The following is a 27,097-nucleotide window of genomic DNA, read 5'->3' as shown; positions in this document are numbered from 1 at the left end:
CACATTTTTTAAACTGTTGCTGTGCTTCTTCCACTCATGTCTTCAATTGTCATCAATAGCAAAAACGTGTCATTTTACAGTTAGTCTATAAACTATCACCTTCGGCCCCCGTCCCGCTCACACCCCATTAAAAGATCCTAAAGATCGAACTCTTAATTTTTGTAAAGTGAACTTAAAGTAGTACAAGTCCTATTGTGTCCGCTAGTCCGTATTGGTCCCGGCTTGCTGACCGAATTTGTATCATAATAATAAGCTGACGGTAAAAAATTAACACACATTAATTTCCTTACTAATAAAAGTTACTCGCTAAATAAGATATTAAGTACAATGTTTTGTCATCTTCTTAACATCTCGGTAAAAATTTTCTTGACAAAAAATTCTAGCCTCTTCTGTCTGATTTATGAATCTTTTACATGCTCGCTAGTTCAAATTTTATGGCAAACGTTTCGTTGTTTTATTCGTAAACTACTGGCCTGATCTGAATAGTTTAATATAATTCCGCGTTAAATCTTCTAATCTTATTCTTGTACGTGTTTCGTTCCCTCCGTCTCTACAGTACCAAAATATTTACATTTTTTTCTTCGACAATATAACAGGGGAGAGCCACTATTATCATTAGGACTGCACGGCCGAATTTCTGTAGTCTAGCTTACATTTCAATTATCGACTTTAGTGCGCTCAAAATAAAAAAAAATCCGCAAAATTTTTAATGCTTAACGTTGAATGTTTCAACTACAAAAACGCGTCGCACAATAATTAACGTTCATATTAAGCATTAACACACTTAAATATTGGCAGTCGTAAAATAATAATTCACGTTCATAATTCGATAATCGAAACGCGAGTGGTGATCGATATGGATAATTTGTTATGCGTGTCAGAAATGAGGTTTGCAAAATTACCTTTTTTTACCTTAGACCATTTCTGACATCAGAAGTGGGATCGGGCTTTACGCTGTCAGATTTTAGTACGATCTTTTTTCCGGCGAATACAAAATGGATGCTATGTCTGACACGCGCATGTGGCTTAGGCGTCGCGTATGCGCTTGCGGGCGAGCGGGGCGGGGCCGGGGCCGGGGGCGTGGCCGGGGGCGGGTGTGGGCGGGGGCTACGTGGGGGCCTTGAAGAGGTCGGTGAGGTTGGCGGCGTCCGGCAGGTCGTCGGGCCGCTGCTTGGGGGGCACGCTCATGGCCGGCAGGTTCAGTATGTACACCTCCTTCTTGAACAGCTGGCCCACGTTGCGACCGATCAACTGGAAAACAGTTTTTCGTTTTAATTATAACGTGAAATATTCGGGGTTTTGCCTGAGAATGAGTCGCTGAAATTTCTACATAGTATCTCTCGTCTAAAAGTCTAGACTTGCTCACGGCAATTAACAGCAATGTTCGTCCGCGGCTAATCTCGGTTCCGGCCGTAAGCAAATCGATCTTACAATCTTATTTGTAGGGCTGCTTGGCAGGCGACCGCGTCAACTGTAAGGGGTTACAAGCATATCTTACTGTCGCACTCAGAGACAAAATATATCAATTACGTAACTGTAATTAAACATCAGCCCCAAATATATGCCTTATGATATAGCTGTGATAATATTATGTCTGTCTGACACGACATTTGACACGAAAGACCCTACCGTCCCTCTGGTGGCAAATGATATATAGTGAACCCTCATTTCTTCGATGGTAGTACCTTGGCGGTGATCTTCTTGAACAGGTCGCGCTTGCTCTTGTCGAGCTTGTTGCGGGGCGCGGGGTGCGCGGCCAGCTTGTCGTCCAGGCGGCGCAGGTCGTGCGCGTCCACATCCGGTATCGCGCGCAGCACCGCCACCACGCCCGGAAACTGCACGCGCAGCGCCTCGTACGTCTGGGATAATACGGTTGTTTTTTAAATGAATTCGTTTATTAAATACATTACAAGTTTGGTACATCATCATACAGTTTCAAAGGAGCGAATTAAATAGCTCCGCTTAATTACAATACCTAAAAACAAATTCCCTTTACGACTTAAGTAATTTTTCGTCGGGCCTTACGCAGAAGTTTTCTTTAGCTCAATTTTTGCATCGAAAAGAAAGGCTTAAGGTTGTATAACATCACGCTGCTACCAAAAGGAGTGAAGAAACAGAAATGAAATAGAGAGAGAAAATATGGAAATACGCGCTTATCACACGAAGTACTGAAGCGATTTTTATTTTTATTATTGGCACACATTTAGAGAAGACCACGGGAAAATTGGAGATAGGCTACTTTTTTGCGGGAAAATGTACGGTTCCCGTGAAATCTCTGTTACGCGCGGACAGTCTAATTTTCAGTACAATTTGGCACATTCTTATGGAAGAAAATGAGGTGATGAAAAGACAATTTCTATGCAATATTTATGAATGGTAAGAAATCTAAAAATACAAAAACACAACATTTCAAACCAACTACTCAATTTTTTTCATTTGTAACGCAGTGATATTAATGTGAAATAATCACGTAGCTAGATTAGATAACTAAGTATACTATTTTTTTGTCATTACTGATTCGTATTAAAATTATTTATCAAAACGTTTACGACTAAAGAATGAGAAAATGATATTTATCGCAATTCCAAAGTAACGCTTGACAAAAATGATTACAAAACGAATAAAAATAGTTTTAGTCCGTTGCAAGTTGCAGTCTCACTCTTGTCGCCAAATTATTAAGGTGATCATCTACTAATTAATAAATAGAAACAGGCGTTACTGTGCAGAAATCCATAGCTTAAATTAATTAATATATTATTATTTTTAGCAATTTTCCGCGAAATAAGTAATAATTTGGTATATTATTATTTTACATATTAATTATTAAATAATTATATAGACGAACAACTCGTGATTTTTTTTAAGTACAAATTATTTTTATTGCCCTTGTGATCAAGTAGTAAGCAGTACTGCAGAGTGCAGTGTAAAGGCGCGGGTTGGCAGCGGGCGACATGAAGCAACCGCAGACGAGATGTCCTCGAGACACTACTGGTTTCTATGTATTTCTATGAAATACCCTCCGCAGCTGGCACACATTCATAGAAAATAGCAGTAGATAGAAACCAGTAGTGTCGCGACGAGCGACGACTCGTCTGCTGCAACTTCATGTAGCCGGCTTCCAACTTGGTAATTTACATACAAAATATATTTAACAAATGCAAAATCTTATATTAAAACAATACCGTCTAAGAACTACTGTTTTTTTTAAATGAAATTAGTTCCTATCATAAACACTGTGTACAGTTTTTATTTACTTCTTAAATTAATTATTATGATATTTTCAGATGGCGAAGGTAACAAATAAAATACTATGTTTATTAGGGGCACTCACATTCTTAAACTCGGAAACAATTGCTGCAGTCAAGAATACAATATTCGGAGACGAAAAAATTGAAGGCGGGGCATTCCAGTACCTTGATGTCTTTCGGAGCGCAAATGTGTCAAACACTGCCTATAGTCTATACCGTCTACCGACAACTACTCGCCCGATCCATTACGACGTGCTATGGAAAATTGACGTAGAAAATGCGGCGTTTTCTGGAAGAGTAGACATTAAATTAGTCGCAACACACTAACGTGAACGAAATCGTGATCCATTCGGCGTCCTATTTAACCCGAGCCTCTACAGTTCTAACTTTAGACGCGACAGATATTCCGATTACCGTCGAGGAGCAGCCTGAATTCGATTTCCTGAGGATAAGACTGAACTCTGGGACCCTACAGTACGACGCGGCAGCCGAAGTGATCTACACCTTGTCGATATCGTTCGCCGCCCCCCTCCGGATCGACATGCACGGCCTGTTTATACATTTGTACGAAGATGGGGCGAACGATGGAAATATCACGAGGTACCTAGTAATTTTCAAATTATATTTAACTAGTTGATGACATTTTTATGGGTTAATAAGTATCCTATGCCCTTTCTCGGGACTCAAAGTATCTATCTGCATGCCAAATTTCAGCTAAATCGGTTCAGCGGTTTGGGCGTGAAGAGATAACAGACAGACAACACTTTCGCAATAATAATATTAGTATGGATTTAAATGTCGACTTCTCGTTCAAATGTTTTAATCGCTAAACAGGTCGGCGACACGATTTGCTATGTTAATTATTTTAAAGAATTATTTAAATCTTTTGATTTTCAGATCCATGGTTGCAACTCATTTCAAAACGTCGTACGCCCGGTACGCCCTGCCGTGCTACGACGAGCCGCGGTTCAAGGCAACTTTCGACGTCGTCATCAGTCGACCATCAGATTTCAGCAGCTGGTTCTGTTCGAGGGTCTACGAGAGTAGATCTGGTGACGCGTGGGTGTATTTTTAACTCTTTAACTGCCGCACTCTCAGACGAATATTAGTCGCTTAACAGCTGTAGTTGCGTGAAGATTTTATTGACATACTTTACCTTTTTTTTAACGGGCTTTGGCCCACCACACATTCCCACCACTGTATCTCCTGTGTCGCCAGGATCGGCAGCGGTATCCAACCAAGAAAACCCTTTTTATATGATCTCAGGGAGCCCGAGGGACATGCTAAAGCTGTCTTGGGACCCGCAACGAAATTAATCAGAAGAAAATAGGAGTAGGAAGAATTCCAGATTCCCTCCCCATATAAAGCGGGAGACAGCACAAAGTTGCAGTGACCGAAAGTCAAAGAAGTGGAAGGGGGAAGCACCAAGGGAATAAACGTTAATAATAATAGTGACTACTACGCTAGAGCTAAATTAATTTATTGTGTTAGACTCATGCCAGTAGTAATTGTGACAAAAACGCTTGAAGTTCCTAGCGCTGTCCACGAGATCACCGTAGTATGCGACACCAGATGTACAGAGTAGGTTGTTTAGCATTGTAGTTCTTTCGTCCTGCCAGAGACTGCACTCCCAGAGAACATCATGAGCTGTTTGTTCAAACATGTTGCCTTCGGTCGAGCACTCGCACATGGGTGATGCTACTAGATTAAATCCGTAGAGTTTGACCTTAAAATTTCCATGACCGGTCAGGAATTGAGAAACGCAGTGATCAATATGCATCCAATGTTTGGATAGCCGTTCACGAATATTAGGGAAAAAATTATAAAGATGTCGCCCTTTGGTGGAACAGTCCCATCGCGTCTGCCATTCGGAGATTAGGCTTTGCAAAGAGTTTTCTAAAGGTTCAAACAATCTTGCTATTTTAATTTTATCCCGAGCGCTTAAAAAAACGGGTTGTCAATGTTTTTATTATGATAGTACATTGTCGCACGACGCTGAATCTGAAGGTCAACGGGTAAAACTCCGGCTAACACGGGCAAGGCTTCGGTGCTTGTAGTTCTGTAAGCTTTGCACAAGAATATAAGAGCAAGACGTTGGCTTTGTAACAACTTGCGACGAGCCGCGCCGATAGTTGCTCTGTCGGCCCAAACGGGGGCCCCGTAGCAAATGCTGCCAAGGTAAGTTGCAGTGTAAATTAATTTTAAGGTTTTGAATGAGAGGCCCCATGTCGACGTAGATATTTTGTTAAAGGAGTAAAAGTAGCGTTTCGCTTTCTCACCGGTTTGAATTATATGTTCTAAAAATATAAATTTATTTTCTAAGTAAAAACTAAGATAGCAGAGTGACTGTTTGCGTTTAACGTTAATATTGTCAAGTTTGATGGTAGGGGAAGATATAAGGGATCCTTTTAAAAGAATTTGGCAAGTTTTTTGCGCGGCGAATTTCAGACGATTACGCTTACCGCAGTCAGATATTAAATTAAGACTACTGTTGGCTTTAGACTCAATTTCGGAACGCGAGTTTGCTTGAACGATAAGAAACCCGTCATCGGCGTAACCAACTAGTATACAAAGCGGTGGAAGTGGAAGACTTAACAAATCGTCGAATCCGATGTTCCATAATTTAGGCGAAATTACCGATCCTTGAGGGCAGCCGCAAGTTAAATCTTTGGCGTGTGTACAATGTCCTAGACGAAGCTTAGTTTGACCGTTAGAAAAGTTAGAATGTATTATGGAATAAATATTACAGTAACACCCTCGATATTTTAATTTTAATAGCACCATCGGCCACCAAGCATGGTCGAAGGCCCCGGAAATATCTAATGAAATGGCGACCACATATTTAGTTTCCGACAAGTTAACTATTTTTATTACTTCTAACGCCGCGTCAACAGTCGATTTCCCGGCGGTGAAACCGAACTGATGGCTATGAAATTTAGGGCCACCAGGAAGCAGGCGAGGTACGATGAGACGTTCTAGTAATTTACCTAAGCAAGGCAGTAACGTTATCGGACGGTAAGATTTTGGGTCGTCAGGAGGTTTGTTTCCCGCTTTAGGTATTAATTTTATGCAACCGGAACGCCAAATTGTAAACATATGGAATCGATGAATTGGCCGCTAAACACGCTTGCTTTATCATAATATTCGATATTTTATCCTCACCCGCAGATTTTTTTATAGGTAAAAGGTTTACTATTTTAATAAACTCCTCCGAAGTTGGTAAATCTGAGGTAGAATGTTAGACCCCATTCATACACCGTATGAATGGGGTCTAACATTCTACTCCTAATGTCGCGTTGGTGTTCAACATCCAAGGAGGGCTCGTCGTCTGGGATGAGAACGTTTAGATATGCCTTCGCCGTTTCCTCTAAACTACAAGTGTAAGAGTTGTTAATTTTAATATTTGAGAAAAAGCTTGGTTCATTACTACTGGGTTTAAGCTCGTGGTATAAAGAGGACCAGGGAACCTCTTAATCCAGTCTATTCGCGGCATTCTTCAGCACATTATTTTTCGCTAACGTAACGGCGGCACGATAGCGTGACCTTGAAATGCGTAGGTTATTTAAACTAATTATATAATTATCATCCGAACGGTCGAGGCCAGATTTACGAAGATTATTAATTTTGCGCCTGACCCTTCTAAATTCTCGACGAAGATTAAGAAGTTTACTGTTCCACCATTTACAGTTGTGATCTTTTTTAAGAGGTCTACGACCCAAGGCCACATCGGCACAGTAAACAAATGTGTTTGTCATAATTTCCGCGCACTCATTGACATTTAAATCCGGCCGAGTGAAGTCTCCGGCATGAGCGGTAATGAGGGAGCGCAATAATTTCCAATCGCCGTTCTTAACATTGTATTTATAGTAATTAGAATTGACTACGGTATCACTCGGGACCGCACGAGAAAACTCGTACACCAGTAAGCGGTGATCACTACATGACGCATCGGGAAGGACACGCCAATTCCTAATCTGGACGTACGCGCTAGATAGCGTGACGTCAATCGACGATTCGCGTCACGCTACGCATTTTGCATATGCGTAGATGCATTTCTAAATTTGTATGGATTTGACAGATTTCATTTGCGTGAGACGTCTTGCAAATCTGTCAAATTCTCGTTCAATATTCTCTCCTTCCTCGAGCACGAGACCGAGTACACGCCATGGGTGGCCGCCATCACAGGTTTCACCTGGCTGAGGAGCAGACTTGCCGGTACACCGGACTCGGCTTCACTCGATGTGAGCTTTCTTTAATACACTTCGTTTGTTTGGCCCCCGACGAAAAAGGGGTATTATAAGTTTGATGTCTGTCTTGTGTGTTTGTGTCTGTCGGTGGCATCGTAGCATCCAATCGGTCCACGATTATGATTTTTTTGTTCGAATAGTTCATCATCATCAGGCGGCTCACTGCTGGAAAATTTGGTTTATTTATTCATGAAAGCTTCAAGATTCTGCATTGTGATTCCTGACACTGATCAGGGATCAGGTAACGGGTTTTTTTGGTAATTTTTTAAAATTCTGAATTTAAAATCTATATTTTTAATATTATAAAGCTGAATAGTTTATTTGTTTGTTTGAACGCGATAATCTCAGAAACTACTGGACCGATTTCAAAAATTCTTTCACCGATGTATATGCTAAGATGTCCCTGCAGAGTTCTATAGGCTTTGTTTGTTTGGCTTCTACGGGCGGAGCCGGGGCGGATCACTAGTTAATGTGATTTTGTGACTTTTCGTTGCAGCAAATGATCATCCGTTGGGCCACTCCCGTGATGAGCGAGCTGACGTACTCCGCGGTGTCGTTCATGCGGGCGTACCTGCGGCGGCAGCTCGCGCCCCTCATGTGCGCCATGGGCGTGCGCGAGTGCCGCGACGTCACCAACTACCAGTTCTGGTATGTGGCGGCCGGCGGGCAGTAAGTTCAAGTCATAAAACTTGTATTTCCCAGCCCAATTTTTTCCTACATCTCAAGAATTCCTTCCTATGATAATAATATGTAAAACTAAGTGATATTAAAATGTGTGGAAGTGGCAGCAGCAGCAGTACTGAAAGAGGTACTATTTTAAATTGTATGGGCGAATTCATGACGTTGGGGCATTGTAATAGAAACAATATATTAGTCAAAAGTTATTCGTTCAGCTTTCAAACACAACTGCACAGTGAACTCTTATCAATTAGTTTTATAATATCCTGTGTCCTATGTATTTCTATGAATGCGTCGCTAGCTTCGTGTGGCTAGCTGCGCAGGGTGTTTCATAGAAATACATACAAACCAGTAGTGTCGCGACGATAACGTCGTCTGCGGTTGCTTCATGTCGCCCACTGCCGACCGGCACCTTTAAAGAATGTGCGCATTGAAGGCGCTGCAAGCTGGTGCCGCCAACAGCTTTTACTCAATTTTAACGTGTGCTGACACCTAGTTCTTATACGGTCTTATATCAAAATAAATCAGCATACTGGCATTAAAAAATTACTGTGTATTTACGTGAAATGTAGCATGAAGCGTCCGTTATAACGATGTATTCCAATGTTTCTAGAGTGTCAGCGAACAGTCGTCATTGGGTGTACTGTAACGGTCTTCGCGAGGGTTCGGAGTCCGACTTCGACGCGCTTTGGCAGCGCTACCAAAATGTCGGGCCTCGGCTCGACGTCGAAAGGCTACAGATTCTAGAGTCCATCGGATGCACACCGCACGCTTCTAGGATCAATTTGTAAGTACATATTTGTATGCTCTTAGAATACAAGATATAAAAAAAATATCGGGGTCCAATATATCGTCAATAACGGTAATACCGTCTCTGTCTGGCATATTGAAATCGTCACGTGACAGAGAAAGTCAGCGCACCTTGAATATATCCTGCAGATGACCCAATATAAAAAAATGAAAACTGTATTAATAAATGAATATCATAATTGTTCATAGTAAGGATATAAGTACATTTTAGTCTGCAGAATTAATTGTTTTTTTTTTTTATATATTTCAGACTCTTAACCAACATCGTAGAAGACAATGATTTGATTCTGAAACAGGACTACGCGCTGGCACTCAACAGTATACTGGACGGTAACGACGGTAACGCTTTAGTAGTGTTCCCTTACATCCGAGACAACTTGGCCGCTGTTATAGACGTGTAAGTTACTCATATCTCGAATCGAACTTTATTAATTAAAGCAGAGTTTTTCAACCTGTGGGTCGCCAGTCGCGACCTCCTGGGTGGTCGCCAGAGGTCGAGTAACTAATTGAGTAGGAGAATTTTAACACAAGGATACATTCAAAAACAACAAACAATACATACATGAAGGAATCAAAGATTGGGCCCTCCTAATATTTATTTAATATAATATTTATATTAATTATTTAACATACATTTTTCGCAAACCCTGGAAATATTGGTTCATACCGGGTCGCGTCATAAAAAAAGGTTGCAAACACCAATTCAAAGTATGTTCTTAGAACTTTTAAATTCTTTGAACGATATTCATTATAACAGTCTCGCAACTTTTAGATTCGGATTCGCCGCAGTACTGTCGGACGTCGCCGCTAGATTGAGGACTACGGAACTCATCGCTGAGGTTCGTGTTTGAATTCTTTGTCATCATAAGCCTCGTCAAAAATTATAATAATTAAACAATACGTGTGGCACTCGGGGACTGCCGCGGCAAAGCTGCCGCAAAGCTATTGCAAAGCATTTTTTATCAACACACAAACACCGTGTCGAAGTCTGGCAATGATGTTAGGTGTTTTTCGTTACGGAATTTCTTGACTCGGTCGCCGTGCTCAAAGCCCGCGATAAAAAACTATGCAATAGCTCAAAATACCTCGTCGATTAAACTACAGTAGACGAGAATTTATTACAAACGTCTTAAAATATAGTCAACCCCTTTCTTATAAAAACATTAACACAGGAGATAGCTAGTAGCTACACTATCTGCTCGATACACAAACAAAGCAAGACCTTGCAAGCTCTCAGCTCTGCGTTAATATTTTTATTAGTAAATCGATTAAATGTAATATACTGTATACAATCAAAGAAATTGATTCGGCAGATGGCGGACGTACGTAATTTGGTTGCGTTATGTAAAACCCTTCCACGATTAACATGGATATCGTTGGTCCGATAGTACAACATACATCCCACCAGAATTTATTTTTTTATTTTATTTTTATTTGCACGGAAAACATACAGTGAAAAACATAAATTAAAATTAAAGCTGATTAATTTCTATGCACTATTAACATACACGCAATAATTTAACAAACACATAACTTTTAAATCTCCATTACAGTTCGAAAACTGGGCAACCGCGAACCGAAACGCGTTAGGTGACGCGTACGATTCTATCATGACCAGCGCTGTGTTATAATTCTCGGTAATTGCATATTGTAAATTCAGCGATATTTGTAACGCGGCGAGTTAACTCCTGCGAGAGTTAGTCGTCTGCCCATCGCCTACCTAACTTGTTGTGCGAATAAAGTAATTCAGCTCATCCAGTATTTAATTTGAAGACCCCAGCCTTTGTACACTAAATTGGTGACCCCGACGTGGCGACGGTGAGAGACGACATTAGCAACTACCTCGTCAACGGCGACGAAGACATATCCACCACCACCACGGCACCTCCCAGTGCCACCAGCGTCAGCCGACCGGACCTAGAGGAGCCGGACACACCCAATATCCCTGCCTCGGCCGTGACAGCTTTTGTCTCTATCACTGCTGTAGTATTCGCCGCTTTTTTTGTTTTTGCGTTATAATGTTAACCTAATTAATAGATCGGATTACATGCACGATCAAAGTGCCGAAACATGCATGCAAATATGCACGAAAAATGGCCGAAATATGCACAAAATATGCAAAGTCAAAAGTTACTTAATATTTAAAAAAATTAGGTGTTTTCCGATGGTGCCGTTAATAAAAGCGCCAAATTTTATAATTTAATCAAATCCAGGATTTTTCATTTCTTAAACAGCACTAATAAACTTTACTAATGTTGCCAACTACAAAGAAAAATTTTGTTTCTAGAAAGATATTGTACCTATTAGGTGTATTGCATAATGCATTCTTTAAATGGGGGTGGATCCACATATTAAAGTGTTTTGATCGTACCTCTGTTTTGTGGCCTCGTTGTGTGTCATGATAGCTAGTTTGGAGGCTACGAGGGCATAAAACTACCGAAATATGCACTATCAACGAAAAAATGCCAAAATATGCACTATCGCCTAAAAAGTGCCATTGTATGAATTTGCAAGTATGCAAAAGCATATAATCCGATGTCTACTAATTAATAATTATTGTTAAATAACTAATAACTATTAAATAAGATACTTAGGTACTTAATATTTTTTTAGATTACTTCAAAAAAACTTACTGTCTTTTTTCTTGTGTAATGTTAGTATTGGAGAGTAATGTATAATTATGTGTTAAATAGTTTAGTATTATTATTAAAATAGATCCTTCGATAGATTTGACTTGTAATTTTTGAGAAATGAAAGGGAACAGTCGCCCATTAATGTAGTGTGTGGCACACTATGAGTGTTTTAGTTATTTGTAATAGATAAGTTTGTGAGATGAGTTTGTCATAAGATCAAGGTTCAATAAATTATTATTACAAGTATCGTTATCGAATAATTTGTTTCATTTTCAACATATCAATTAAAATGCGCAATTTGGCACAACTACGTCACGAATAAAAAACCGGCCAAGTGCGAGTTGGACTCGCCCATGAAGGGTTCCGCAGCAGCAATAAGGTTTATTTTTATGAAATTAAAAGGTTTATGATTTATTTTTATATTTGAATTGATTTAATTAAAGTTAATTTACGGTTTACCGTTTATGACGTATAAAAAAAACTACTTGCCAAATATTATTTTTAGATTTATCATGCCCCTACTTTAGAAGTTAGAGGGGGGGGGACACAAATTTTTCCACTTTGGAACAGTCTCTCTCGCAAACTATTCAGATTAGAAAAAAGTTATACTAGAAACCTCAATATGATTTTTAGAGACCTATCCATAGATACCCGACACGCATAGGTTAGATGAAAAAAAAAATTTTAGTTTCAGTTGTACCTATGGGGACCCCTAAAATTTTTAATAATTTAAAAACGATAGGAGGCGGCAATAGATAGCACGGCCGACGCTCGTGGCACAGTAAATGGAGCTTTACGCAATAGACACTAACCTGTACGGCGAGCGCCAGCAGCGCGGCCTGGTTGGCGTCGTGCTGTCCGTGCAGGCGCAGCGCCGACAGCACCGCGGCGAGCGCGCCGTCCGCCTCCGCCGCGCCCACGCGCCCGCCCGCCAGCGCGCACCGCAGCGCGGGCAGCGCCAGCGCGCTCGCCCGTAACGACGACGTCGAGTCGTTCCACGTCAACGCACGCAGAATCTACAACACAACGTTGCTATAATTGACTTATAAAGATACACACTAGCAGACAACTTGAAATGTAAAATAAAGAAGCTAATTAGTCAAAGTTTCCGTCTGACAAGGTGAATAAGACATGAGGGAAATATTGCTGTCTACAATACACAAAAAAAAACATTGTGAATAATTTCATTTTAACATATAGAAAACGTTTAACAACGTCCAACACACACACACACTGACCGTGTGCAGCAGGGCGGGGCCGGCGCGCGCGTCCGCCAGCAGGGCGGCGCCGAGCTCGGACACGTGGTCGGGGGCGCGGCCCGCCGCTGCCGGCTCCTCCTCCATGGTGTCGGCGTCCGCCACCGCCGCCGCCGCGCCCGCGCCGCCATCCACCAGACACACCTGAAACCATACATTATTAATAATAATAAATCCTTTATTTGCATATAATACATAAAAAAGACAAAAACCAAAGGAATAATAACCAAAAAAAAAATATAATATGTATATGAAATGTGCAAAACAACAGTGTTTATACGGTTTTAAGTGGTTTCTTCCAGATGGAAAAAACAACATTTAAAGAACAGAATCTGGAAACTTACAACCTTCCTAAGCTATAATATAAAAATGAAATGCTAGATCTAGCAATTCATTTTTATACTTAACCGATTTAGCTTATTCTTTTATCCTGTTACTTACAATTTTTAAAGATCCGGGGATAGTTAGATATAATTGTAAATATAAGAATCCCTCATCACCGTATACAAAGTATTCATTACGCTTTTGACAATTATTTAAACTTCATAAATATGACGGGACGGCCCGCTAGTTATCTGTGTGTTCTATCTTCATCCGGTTCGATGTTCTCAAAAAATCAACACCTTCAACACGTCCAAGTATTCCCTGGAGAGGTGTCTGACGAGCATGTCCTCAAGCACCTCCTGCGACTCGCTGCCTCCCTCCTCCTCCAGCTTGCCGCTCTCGTACAGCCCGGTCACGTACTCCCACCGCGACGACAGGTGCTCCAACACTGCGGAAATACGACACCACTTAACGTTTGGATATCATAACCACCTGCATTATAAGTTATAACTCCTTAGTAGCAGATTAGAAAAATTTAAATGTTATATATTACATTAAGCACGTTAGTTAATAATAAAAGAAAAATAGAAAGTATAATATGTATATCCCGACTTTGTATGCATGTTGCACGTGCGTGTACGTACTGAGCGGCGCGGTGTGCTGCAGAAGCGGCAGGGCGACGTCGTTGTAGTGTGCGGGCGGGCAGTGCAGCAGCAGCGGGCGCAGGGCAGCACGCAGCACGCGCCGCAGCCAGTGGTCCGGCAGCTGCTGCGGCGCCGCCAGGAGCGACTCGCTGAGTGCGCGCGCTAGACCCGCGCACGCGTACAGCTCGCGACCCAGCGACCCCGCCGCCGCGCCCACCAGCTGACACACCTGTCACCACCGACCCCTCGCTTAGCGCATACTTTACAAAATTGTAACGTATGCGCTAACTTCATATTTGTGAAAATTTTAGCTTAATAGAAAATCGGAACGTAAATCAAATTCAACTTGCAAGATTCCGTTCTAAACGAGGTAATTCAAAAGCTTGTAAAAACGGTCAGGTACATACGTTATCGTGCAGCGTGTGCAGCAGATTCTGCATGCGGTCGGCGATGGGGGTGGCGGCGGGCGGCGCATCGTCCGGCCAGCACGGCAGCCCCAGCAGATTGCGGCGCTCGGCGGCGGAGGGCAGCAGCGCACGCGCGTGGGCGGGGTGGCGGAGCGACGCGGCAGCGGGCGCGTGCAGCGCGTGCAGCGCGCGGCCGAGCGCCAGCGCGTGCGGGAACAGCGGCAGCACGTGTGCCGCGCACGGGTTACGCCACACCGGGTTGCCCGACGCCGTCACGCCCGCGCTGAACCCGCCACGAGACGCCCTGCGAACACGACAGAATGTGATGCGTCGTCAGGGAGCATTAAAGCTTTACCTATGGGCTAATGGCAAGACCACATTATTCATTTTTATTATTATTAAGGGTCAATTCTGACCGTAACGCGAGGGGTAGATGCATTTCTAAATTAGTACTGAATTGAAAGATATCAATTGCGAGAGACGTCTTGCAAATCTAACAAATCCATAAAAATTTTGAAATGCATCTACTCGTCGCGTTGCGGTCTGAATTGACCCTTAAGCGACACTACGTGGCAGCGACACGACGCGACACGTCACTGCCAAATCTTATATTTTTAAACGAGCAATTCTTGTATATATATATAAATATATAATTGGAATCTCGGAATCGGCTCCAACGATTCTTTATATGATATAGGCGTTCCACTTGACTTTAAAAACGATCAAAACGCTATCCTATTTTGAGCGTTTTGATCGTTTTTAACGTCAAATGGAACGCGGAGCATATCGTATGAGGCAAGACAAACTCACTTGTCGGGATCAGCAGGCACCTGCGTGCGTTTGACGACGCCGAGCGTGAGGGTTAGCGCGTGCAGCAGCGTGCGGCGCGCGGCGGCCCGCTCTGCGTCGTCGGCGGGCGGGGCGTCCAGGCCTAGCAGGCGCGCCAGGCCCGCCGCCGTCTGCAGGTGGACGCTCAGCGCCGCCCACCGCGCACTGCAGTCGCCGAGTACCTGTTATATTTATGCGGCTTTCAAGAGGATGTTCTGTCTGTTTATGTTTATGTTCCTGACTCAAGTTTTCAGTTTAATTTAATTAGACATAATATTACTAATTTAGTGTGTATATGAACGGTAGCGACAAACAAAGATCTTCCGCCTGAGTAGCAGCACTGAGATGTCAGCAGGTTTATAATCCAACAAATTATAAAATGGGATAGTTCAAAGAAATTATTCTTAGGTGTAAAATTATGATGAAATTATGTATGTGTTATGACCTAAGTATATAATCTTGTTGGATTATAAAGCCCGACCGATTAATAACTACCATTGATATGACTGATGACGTAACCCGACCAAATAACGCCCTACGTTATAGACATAATCAGTTTACAGTATACCTCAGCGACTAGCGCGCTTTGACGCTCGTAGCAGCAGAAGTGGTTGGACACTAGCAGTAGAGCCTCCTGCAGTGTGACGGACTCGACGGCACTGAGGTCGGGCCGGGCGAGCGCGGCGCGGCACAGCTCGTGCAGCCGACCCCACACCGGCAGCAGCAGCAGCGGGTACTGCGAATATGGTTTATTATTAACGTTATATCCATACTTAATATTATAAATGCGAAAGTGTGTCAGTCTGTCAGCCTGTTACCACTTCACGCCGAAACCGCTTATGCGATTTTGCTGAAATTTGGTATATGGAGGTACTTCGAGTCCCAGGAATGGACATATAGGATACTTTTTACCCCGGAAAAATGTATGGTTCTCGCACCATAAACGAGTTTTGGCGGAACGGAGTTGCGAGCGTCATCTAGTGATAGAAAAATCGAGGCAAGTGAAAACAAAATATGGACTCGGACGCGAGCAACTGATTCGCCTATGATATTAACTCTTATGATGGGTCACACTATTCCAGTACTTACACCTTAGTAATTGACGGGCAGCTCGCGCGTCAACTTGTACCTTGTGACCTAGGCAGAAGTGCGTGCTTTTGCCCAACTCACTGCAAGTTACTCATAATTAATGATTAAACTTTAAACAGTGACGTAAACTTTAAAAGTTTAAACTTTAAACAGTGCAGCTACACGGCAGGGTGTCTCGCATTATTGTGTAAACTCGTTTTTACGTTTGAGACGACGTTGAAATTCAAACAAATTCAAGCAGCAACCCATTACCTTGGAGCCGAGTTTGACCATAAGGCCGGCGGCGTGTCGGCGCACGTTCTTGACGGCGCGCGAGGAGCGGTCGTCGGGCGGCGCGCCCTCGTACACCAGCGCCGCGAATATCTTGTCCAGCACGCGCGGCAGCAGCTCCGCCCCCGCCGCGCCCACGCCCGGACCTACACATACACAATATGAAGGGAGGCAAAGTAGCTAAACTATAAAAAGTAACCGATGTCCTTCCTTGTGGTCTATATCTGTGATAAATTACAAAAAAATCCAATACCTCGTTAGACTGACGCATCCAAACAAACCTAGTAGTGTATGTCCAAATTATTGAATAAACGTATTTTATTTATTTAGTAATAGCGTAAGTTAGAGTAGATTACCGGCGAGCTGGCTACACGCGCAGCTGAGGAACACGAAGAGCGCGGAGATGAAGGACAGCAGGAGGGACAGCAGCAGCGGCGCCCGGGGCTCCACCGCCACGCAGCGGGCCAGCAGCCGCAGCCCCTCTCCCACCGGTGGTCGGGGCTCCGCCTGCAGCAGCCGCGACAGCACCACGTCCAGAACCTGACACGACCATATCACTTGTGACAATCATCCACTATAGTTTATGATTCCTAAGAACGGTTCCGTGAAAAAAGGATTTTTTATAATCATATATGAATCTGCTATTATTTTTATTATTAACTTTACTACTGTTTAAATTGTAATTTCTGTAAATATTTATTAAAAAATGAAATCAAGAAAATTTGGTGCATGGAACGGAACTTCTGTCAATACTGTTGACACTTTTGATCTTAATTCACTACCAACAATATACTAAAGTAGTGTTCGCTCAAATGATTACCTGGGCGAGAGCATCCCACTCGAGGTATAGCGGGTGGGCGGAGTCAATGCGCGGGGGCGGGGCGCTGACCACCTTGTCGAGCGCGCTCTGCGTCCACCGCTCGCAGTGCGACCACGTCACTAGCGGCGCCGCCGTCATACAGTATCTAGGGAATACATTACACGCTCGACATTAGGGCTATTCTCTAGTCATGCATATTATGTTCTCCAGGCCGCGCGTGTGTTGCTCAAGTATCAGGAAAAACATCGATGAAATTATAGAATGCGGGCAACTTGCATGCGGAACAGATCCACACAAGTGCTTTAATACGCATAATATGGAGGAAAAGAAATTTAAGAAACCTACTTGACTTTCAACGTTGAAGGTGTAAATTTTTTTTAGATTAATCATGGAGTGTTACGAGCAACGCTATAAAATGTTTACTTTAATAACTACAAATATTCGCTCGAAACATAAAGGCAAAAAGTTACCAAACTTATTCTTTGTGAAGTTTCTAGTTTCTACTATATTAGTATACTAGCGACCCGCCCCGGCTTCGCACGGGTAAAAATATATAGCCTATGTCACTCACTGAATAAATGATTAAAATTGGTTTAGTAGTTATTAATCTATACTAATATTATAAAGAGGTAAACTTTGTTTGTTTACTCATAGATCTACTACGACTACTCGACTAAGAGCTGGCGACCAAATCGGTCGTGTGGCTTCGGCTGTGTTAAAACTCCGTTAGCTACTTCCCTGAACAACCCTTTCTGATAATCTGCGTGCTGGCTGGCCGTGGCCCGTGGGCGGTGGGTGTGGGAGTAGTGCGGTGGGGGAAAAAAATGTCGGTTCAGCTTTATTAAAACTCCGTTAGCTACTTCCCTGAACAACCATTTCTGATAATCTGCGTGCTGGCAGGCCGTGGGCGGTAGGTGTGGGAGTGGTGGGGTGGGTTAATGAAAAATTTATGAAAAAAATATGTTCAGCAATTTTGATTTTTTTCGTCTGTCCGTCTGCCCGTCTGTCCGCTGTTTCTCTAGGACCGCTATAGATAGACTTCTGATCACAGATTATGTATGTCTGTTGCCGCTATAACCAATACTAAAAACAAAATAAAATTAATATCAAAATACATCCATATAATAAACGTGATTTTTTGGCTTTTTTGGTCTTTTTTGCTCGTAATCAATATTGGTAACAGCTAGGTAATAGGTATAGTAAAAAGTGGCAACATCGTCGTGTCATCCCTTTCAAATTAATCTAAGAAAAAAGGGATGACACTACGATGTTGCCACTTTTTAATTTCTTCACTTTCTTGACAGACTGTACTTACTTAATTTTTTTACACAATCCTTAATTATATTTGTATCTTAATAATTAATAACAAAATTAAAATAAAGTTAATATTTATGGGGAGCTCCCATACAAAAAGCACAATTTTTTGTCTACTTTCGGTCTATACCAGTACAGAACCCTACGTGCGTGAGTCCGTCTCGAACTTGGCCGATTATTCATTATTATTTATTATCCATGTGAAAAAATTATAAATTTACATTAATTTATCATCGCAAACACTATTAAGTCGCTGAAACTACATTTTTCCCAATTTTTACCGAACCCTACTACTCCCACACCCACCGCCCACGACCTGCGAGCACGCAGATTATCAGACAGGGTTGTTTAGGGAAGTAGGTAGTTAACGGAGTTTTAATACAGCTGAAGCTACATGACTGATTTGGTCGTCAGCTCTCCGTCGATACTACTGATAGATATATTATTACTACTCAATAGTCAATAGTTCAATACTCATAGATTTAAACTCCGTTCCCGCGAGCGCAACCCCGCCTTGGTAGCGCCCACTTCGAAACAGGCGTAAATCGCAATATTTCAATTTCGCCATAACTTCTAAACCAAACGTCCAATTTTAATCATTCAAAGAGCAAATATAATCTACATAAACTGTACTTAGAGATGAAATAATTTATTTTGATAAGGGTTATTAGCATGAGTAAAATAAATGCGTTTAAATGTAGTCCAAAAGAAATCAAGATTTTTTAATAAAAAAATGGTTGTTGTGCCTCAGTTGACATAGATAGGTATAGTGTGTCGCGGACATTTTTGTAGATATTTATAAGATCTACATTTACTTAGAACATTGTATGGTTCTATCTTTTATAGTTTAGGCAGCGTACGCAAAATAAGTAAATTTTCTGGTTGATTCGGAAAAACTGAAATATCTTACGGAACCCTATATTTTCCAAAATAAAAAGTAGCCTATGTTACTCGTAAATAATGTAGCTTTCCAATGGTGAAAGAATTTTTAAAATCCGTCCAGTACTTTTTGAGCCTATTCATTACAATTAAACAAACAAACAAACAAACAAAGTTTACCTCTTTATAATATTTGTATAGATATAATCATTACACATTACAGAATAGTGGGAATTCGATATCTATTCAAATCTATACTAATATTATAATTCTGCAGAGTTTGTTTGTTTGTTTGTTTCAACGCGCTAATCTCAGTAACTACTGGTCCGATTTGAAAAATTCTTTCAGTGTTAGATAGCCCATTTATCGAGAAAGGCTATAGGCTATATTTTATCTCGCTAAGACTAATAGGAGCTAAGAAATAGAGGAAAATGTGGAAAAACGTGGGAAATTATATTAAAAGGGCTTATTTGAACGCGCTAATCTCAGGAACTACTGGTCCGATTTGAAAAATTCTTTCAGTGTTAGATAGTCCATTTCTCGAGGAAGGCTATAGGATATATTTTATCACGCTAAGACTAATAACTAATAAGAGCAAAGAAATAGAGGAAAATGTAAAAAAAACGGAGGGAAATTATTTGAAATTGCTTATTATCTTAAGAACTACTGGAGCAATTTTTATGTTATTTGGCAAACATGAAGAATAGACCACGTGAAGGGACAGAGGCTATTTTTGCGGAAAAATGTACGGTTGCGTGAAATTCCAAAATTACGCAAGCAAAGCCGCGCGGAACATCTATATATAATAAAATCGTAGGAAAGTCAATTCTGTACATTGAATATTTTTGTACAATAAATAATACTTGGGATGTGATCTACTATGCTAACGCGGACGAAGTCGCGGGCTACAGCTAGTTACTTATATATAAACAGATATCTAGTCGCGAAAGCTTCTTATAGCTATTGTTATTCTGCTTGATAAATACTTGTATCTAAAAGTTTTCCTTCAAAATAAAATAAAGGGGTATTTTTTTGTACCTGAAGCTGTCCAATATTTCAGTTCTGGAGCGGTTGAAGAATATGGCGAACTCCTGCTCGCTGTCGTAGTCCATGCACGCGTACGCCACCGCGTCGTTTGCGCCGCTCACGCGCGACGACGGGTAGCTCACCTACGGTTACAATATGGCATTAATAAACCGCTCTCATACTCCTACTCTATTGACTAAAACGATTCAGACAAATTTCGTATAGCGGTACTTTGGGAAATAGAAAAGGATATAGGATGTATGTCCTCCCCTCAACCTTAGGACTACTTAAAACGTTATTAAAGAAATATTTAAAGATGAATGATGATGAAACAAGAAAATATACTTACTAGTTTCATCTTAAAAGTTTAATGGCCTGTTTCTCCACTTACTGATAAGTGCCGGATAGTCTATCTACAACTTAACTTGACAGATAAAATATGGAAAATCTGTCAAATAAGTTGTGAATAGCCTATCCGGCACTTTATCAGGAAGTGGAGAAACAGGCCGTAACGATCCTGGATTACCTTGAGTATTTTAGGGGCAGCGGCTTGAAGCCATCGCGGCACCATCGCCAGCACAAACGGCAGCTTGGAAATCTGGTCGTGTTTGAGGAAGGCCAGCCAGACGGAGTTGGCGGTGTGGGCGAGGGTCAGCGACGGGTGCGACGTCAGTAGCAGCATCGTCTCCAGCAACACCGGCATCCACGCCTCCGCGTTGGACGCGAACGACCACAACGATGTGAGCTGCTGGGCCAGACCAGCTAGAACCTGAAAAGAAATTCATCAACTAAAAAATTCATTTTTAAGTTTGTAATACTAACCAATGGACCATAGTAGTCCGAAACAAACATATGTATTTGTATTAACATACATGCATGTTAAAAAAGCAGTGTTGTCGCGAAATATTTGTAAATGTCGCGGGGCATTAAAAATATTGAAAAACACTGGAAAAAAAGGTTTGAAGTGAGACCACACTCGTTGCACTGCAGCGAAACGACGCGTCACGCGACACATCGCAGCCAAATCTTTATTTGTGTAAACGCCAGTACTTTGGAACGTGAATGAGCGTATTGCGTAGCTATGCTGCAGCATAGTATAGTATGGTCTCGCCTTTACACATAGGTTAAGATTTTATAGGAAGGGCAAGTCTGCCAAAACAGTTTTTTTCACAATTTTATAACATTTCAAATATGTTTAGTAACTAATTCGTATTTAAATTATTTTTATAGCAGAGGAGGGGATGGCCGAAGAAGCTTTGGTTAAAAAGTAGTACCTGAGACAGTTTTTTCAGGAACAAGTAATGTGTCTCGTCCACGGCGTTTATACTATCTAAGGCTGCTCGATGAATACATGAGATTGCGTCTTCACTGAATAGAATCATCAATGGTTTTCTCTCCTTGGTCTAAAAAGATAAAATATTATGTCTTATATAATAATTGATAATATAAAAAATAAAATATGTCTTAGAATAATAAAATAAAAATAAATTTATAACCATTTATTTCAGGCATCTTGGCCCTGTGTGTACCTACCAATTGTTGTTTGGGTTTTTTTTTGAGGAGTATCTGAACACTAAATTCATACTTACTAATATTATAAATGCGAAAGTTTATCTGTCTGTCTTTCTGTCTCTTACCTCTTCACGCTTAAGCGGCTAAACCGATTTTGATGAAATTTGTTACAGGGATAGTTTGAATCCCGGGAAAGGACATAGGTTACTTTTTATCCCGGAAAAAAATATCCCGCGCAATAAACGAATTTGTGCGCAACGCAGTTATGGGCATCAACTAGTGTGACTTTATAATGTTAGGTTACACATGTATATTACTTAGTAAAACTTACTGAGCCTTTTCTATTCACAACTTGCAATAAACATTCTGCTGCTGGCAGTTGAAACACGTCGTCCTGAAGAAGTATACACAGTATCTGCAGCAATCTCCCATTGTTCATCACCACATGATTGGTAGAGACCCACTCCACGAAACCGGTGAGAGTCAGCAGCACTACCTAAAGTGATGGCAATGAAATTTTAAACAAACTCAAAAATAAGGCTTTAGGTTTATTGTTTTTGGAATTCTATTTAAAATTGTCTATTTTTGGCACATTCAAATTCGCAAAGTTCACAGAACACATCAAAATTATGACACATTGCTATGGATGGGCCAGTGAAAGAGACAAGTAAGATTTAAAGAGCAAACTACAATAATATTTATTTATTAATTGTGAATGATCTAGCAGCATTTAGCTGATAATGACCATATCACACAGTGTTGTAATTCACACACTCGTTATTAATTTCTTTTGCAGGACTTATTTGTCATCAACCATTTGTCAAGTCTATTTTTAAAGCTGTTAACAGTTGGTGCAGATACAATATCATCGGACAACATATTCCAAGTCTGCACAACTCTATTGCTTAGGAAGTTGTGAGCTACAAGCGAGTTCGCTGGTGTACATTCTAGTCTGAGATGATGACCTCGAGTTGACCTGGATTTCACATCTTTCCTAATGTAAATATCTTCAAGCTCTGGCATGCTGTAACAATGTGTTAGTATTTTGTATGTCTCTATGAGGTCTCCACGGAGGCGCCTGTCTTCTAGCGTCGTGAGGCGCAATGCCTTTAATCTATCTTCATAGCTCATATGTCGAAGTGCTTTCGGTATTTTTGTTGCCTTTCTTTGTACACTTTCTAAAAGATCAATATCCTTATGAAAGTATGGACTCCAAATTTGGAATCCATATTCCAGTAGTGGTCTTATGTATGTTTTGTATATTTTCAAAAAAAAAAGGTCAATTGTTACAACTTGAAAGGTCCTCTTAACCAAGTAAACAAACGAGTTGGCTTTCTTGACAATGTTGGCAATATGTTGATCCCATTTTAAGTTGTGTGTTATCTGAACTAAAATATTAATAAAGATATATAAAGTAGAATCTTAATAACTTAAACCTTGATAACATAAAAACCTCTATAAATTCAAAAAAATCCAGTGTTACCTTCCCCCGCAGACCAAAACCTCTTTTAAAGTACAAACCCTCTATAACTTAAAATATTAATTTGAGCATCGCACGTCAGTAACTTAAAGTTGTAACGACAATGACCTATATAACTTCAACTACATATATCCCAATTTGTCATTGTAAAAAAACTCGCGAAGAAAAAAGGTTCCCTGTAGACTATTGTTATTGTTTACACGTGTTTACCAAATGTCTTCAAATGTACCTACCTAAAAAATACACTAAGGTGTTGGTAGAGTAACTTTCACATTTGAATCATTAGATTTTAGCTAACTTAAGTTACTTTTGAAGATTTCATCACAAGTGGTGATGATGTAGCCACAGCAGGAACCTTAAAAGAAGTCGAACTAACGTAACTCATGGTGTTGAAAGTGACATTACATTATAGACAAAGATTTTAATGACGGGACACGAGAACCACCAACGTTATATTTTTATTTATTTATTTATTTAATTCAGGCATCTTGGCCCATATTATAAATACCTTATAGACTAACATACATACAATTATATTAAAAACTAACACTAACACTAAAATACTAAACACATATTTAAAAGAGCACAAAGTAACTGTAGTAACACAAAGGAACTAAATTTCTCTACTTTAATGTTGAAAAAAAATTTGACATAGAAACTGAATAGTTACAAACAAAAGGACTTTATGACTGTAGAAATTTTTTTCTTTTCAAATGAAATTTCAAAAGTATCTAACCTTGTTTGTCTATCCTTATGTATAATTTCTAAACAAAGCTCATAAATTACTGACCTTTACAAGTTAAAATTATAAATCAATAAACCTCCCTAACTGCAACCCTAAGTAAGTAAAAACCTCAACAACAAAATTTTTTTACGTTCCCCTTGGTCTTTACATTATTGACGTTCTACTGTAGTATCTCACCTGTACCACTCTGCCATTACTAGCTGCCGCAGTGTAGTCTCCTGCTGCTGTTTTCTCTCTAAACTCCTGGACGTGAAGCTCTATGAGGCGCATAAAAAACGCGAATATTTCTGACATGTTGCTTGTCAGGGCTTGATAGATATCCTTGCGCCTTTGTGTTTGTTCTAACGTCTGTAAAAATATATTTGAGTTGACAATAGATAGGCTCAAAGGCATCATCACTGTCACATATTGTGTTAAAAGCCTTGAATAAATTTGATTATTTAAAATCAAGACCAAAAATCAAGAGAAGAAAATCTATCTATCTTTATCTAAGAAGATCAATACTAAATTGTATAAAAAAATAATAACACATAATTATAATAAAAACTGTAACAAGGCCTCTGCGTGTTGGTGGCCCGACACCTTCCAAAGGTTTGGTATTTAATTGCCCATGAGCAAGGATTGCTTAACACACACTTAATAAAATTAAAAACATAAGTTATAGATATACATATTTATTTTGTAAAAACTGACCTGTAATGTAGCAACATCCTCTACAAGTCTTAGGAACACATGAAGTACAATCTGTGTCTGTAGATGTCCCCGGCTGCAGGCGTCGCTCAGCTCCGCCAGCAATGTCGGCCACTGCTGTGGCCACTCCCTCTTGATCATCTCAACAATCACACGGGCCAGAGCATCATTCAAGTGACCGGTTTCCCAGCCACCCATATAAAGCAGCTTCATTGCATTCTCCTAAGAATTTAGGAAATATGTATAATTGGTTCAATTGGGTTTAGATTTAAGAGAATGTGTTTTATATAATAAAGTTCATAAAAGGCTCTTTTAGTAAAATATTTGCTAGATAGCTTACAACTACATGATAATCAATGTTTAAGGAAATAGACTAGGTTTTGTTAACCTAGTCTAATTTCCTTTATTGTTACTGTTCGTTTTTGCACAAACAAAAGAGAAAGCTCTTAAATCAACAAGGGTGAAGGACAAAAAAAATTACCCAAAATTTATTCTACCTTTATAAATATCTTCTCCGCCTGTGTTATTTGCGTCCATCTGTATTTAACAGTGTGCTCCATCAGCTGCAGACCAAAGTGCTTGACCACTGGGGAGTACTGTGCCCCGCTGGCCAGTAACAGCCCCGCTTGTGCACACCATGGTGAGTTCTCCTTAAAACTATTAAAGAAAAACATTTCAAATATATTTTCTGCATGGCAATGTAGGATCAGTCTCTTTATATCTAGAAAAGCAATTATCTCTTATTATAACTACATTAACTAGGTACATAAAAAATCTCCACCTGTGTCAATATTAAACTGTGCCAACAATTATGACTGTACCTTTCACATGCTGTGTAGGCTTGGCTTCTGGCGTCGTGGGCCACTGCGGGGTTGAGAGTCAGCTCGACGGCATGACTCAACTCGTCCGCTATGAGGGTAACTTCCCTCTCTCCAAATGCACCAACATTCATTGTAGGTTGTGCTAAACAAAGTATCGTTTTATAATTTTAAATGTAGCACGACAGTTTACCCACTCAGGGAGAATAATAAAACTAACTGAAAGTAAAAAAAGCAATTGCATATTCCCTTACCTTTGAAATTTACAGCGAGTGTTCCATAGATTTTTTTTTATTAATTCATGTTCAGCGATTTGTTTTCTGTAACGATTACAATCATATTTTAGGTTATACCTTTTATTTTCTATCTTCTAAATCTATTTTTTGTTCAATTAACGAGGAATTAAATAAGGTTTACAGCCGGTGGACGCAAATTTAAAATTTTGTTTGGCAGATAAAACATAGACGTATTTCGTAAGTTAAAGTAAAAATATTGTGTTCTGACAATAACTAAAGCAAGGCAATTTTGAATTTTAAGCATAAAAATATATAATAAATCCAAAACACGAAAACATTTTACCTCGTGTACCTACAAAATGTTTTTGACAGAAGAAAATTTAAAAATGTAGTAAAAAAAAAATGTGAAAATTGACTTTAACTTTCTTAATACTTGCCAGTTGCAAGCAAAAAGCACCGTTCATATTGTATTATCTGTGGCACCGATAATTGGACAATCGGATAAAGGAGTGAGCACACTGAGACGGGCCGTACCGGGGTTCAGCGTGCCGGGGCCAGAGATCATCGCAAAAATCAACCTCCATACAATTTGTATGGAAGCGGATGCGCGTATCGCACACTGTTTTGGGGCGCAGTGGATATCCGCTTCCATACAAATTGTATGGAGGCGGATTTTTGCGATGAGCCCCGGCACGCTGAGCCCCGGCAGTGTGCTCACTCCTTAATGGTGATCTGTGAACACCACAGTGAATACTGAAGGCTGAAAGGCTCATCTTGGCGGGGGCACTCCCGTGCCCCCAGATGATGATCAGTCATGCTGAGTACTGAAAGGAACAAAAAAATTTACTCCCTAAAGCAACTTTTAAAACCCACTTTTCAAAGAAAACTCCCAGAAAAAAAAATAGGCTGCGCAGCGCAGCGAATAATAAAAACTAAGGAAATACAGGGTGCAATTAAACCTTCCTACCAAATTTTTTCCAGGGCATAGTTATCACTAGGAGAGTCCATTTAACCAAAAAAAAATTGGGTGTTGTTTTTTTTTTATGACATATTTTGTCCTATTTAAAATCGTTGCAGAACGGTCACTAGCGGCACAATAGACATAACTACCAGTAGTTCGACTGCAAAGAAATGGACAGGTTT

At 40.5% G+C, this 27,097-nt stretch overlaps 1 protein-coding gene across 2 annotated transcripts; it reads right to left on the bottom strand.

Moving 5' to 3' along the window:
- Positions 1-26,313, bottom strand: LOC121728774 (exportin-5). Of its 2 annotated transcripts, XM_042117043.1 has the most exons (22): positions 26,298-26,313; positions 25,973-26,038; positions 25,722-25,863; positions 25,398-25,557; positions 24,904-25,122; positions 24,388-24,558; positions 22,317-22,481; positions 21,748-21,876; positions 21,000-21,242; positions 20,486-20,616; positions 17,255-17,399; positions 16,791-16,974; positions 16,417-16,580; positions 15,644-15,811; positions 15,058-15,257; positions 14,248-14,551; positions 13,841-14,069; positions 13,496-13,644; positions 12,855-13,016; positions 12,429-12,632; positions 1,686-1,859; positions 1-1,251 (listed from the first exon to the last, which is right to left on the bottom strand). In XM_042117043.1, the coding sequence occupies exons 3-22, from the start codon at positions 25,850-25,852 to the stop codon at positions 1,108-1,110; spliced, it is 3,576 nt and encodes a 1,191-aa protein (XP_041972977.1). In that variant the 5' UTR covers positions 25,853-25,863; positions 25,973-26,038; positions 26,298-26,313; the 3' UTR covers positions 1-1,107. The 2 variants fall into 2 exon arrangements, with proteins under 2 accessions (XP_041972977.1, XP_041972976.1); XM_042117042.1 differs by lacking the exon at positions 26,298-26,313 and having other exon boundaries at positions 25,973-26,156.
- Positions 26,314-27,097: the final 784 nt, after the last annotated feature.

The sequence above is a fragment of the Aricia agestis genome, chromosome 7 (assembly GCF_905147365.1).
Source record: "Aricia agestis chromosome 7, ilAriAges1.1, whole genome shotgun sequence".
NCBI lineage: Eukaryota > Metazoa > Arthropoda > Insecta > Lepidoptera > Lycaenidae > Aricia > Aricia agestis.
The sequence above is the reverse complement of the archived record's forward strand: the minus strand, read 5'-3'. Positions and strand labels throughout refer to the sequence as shown.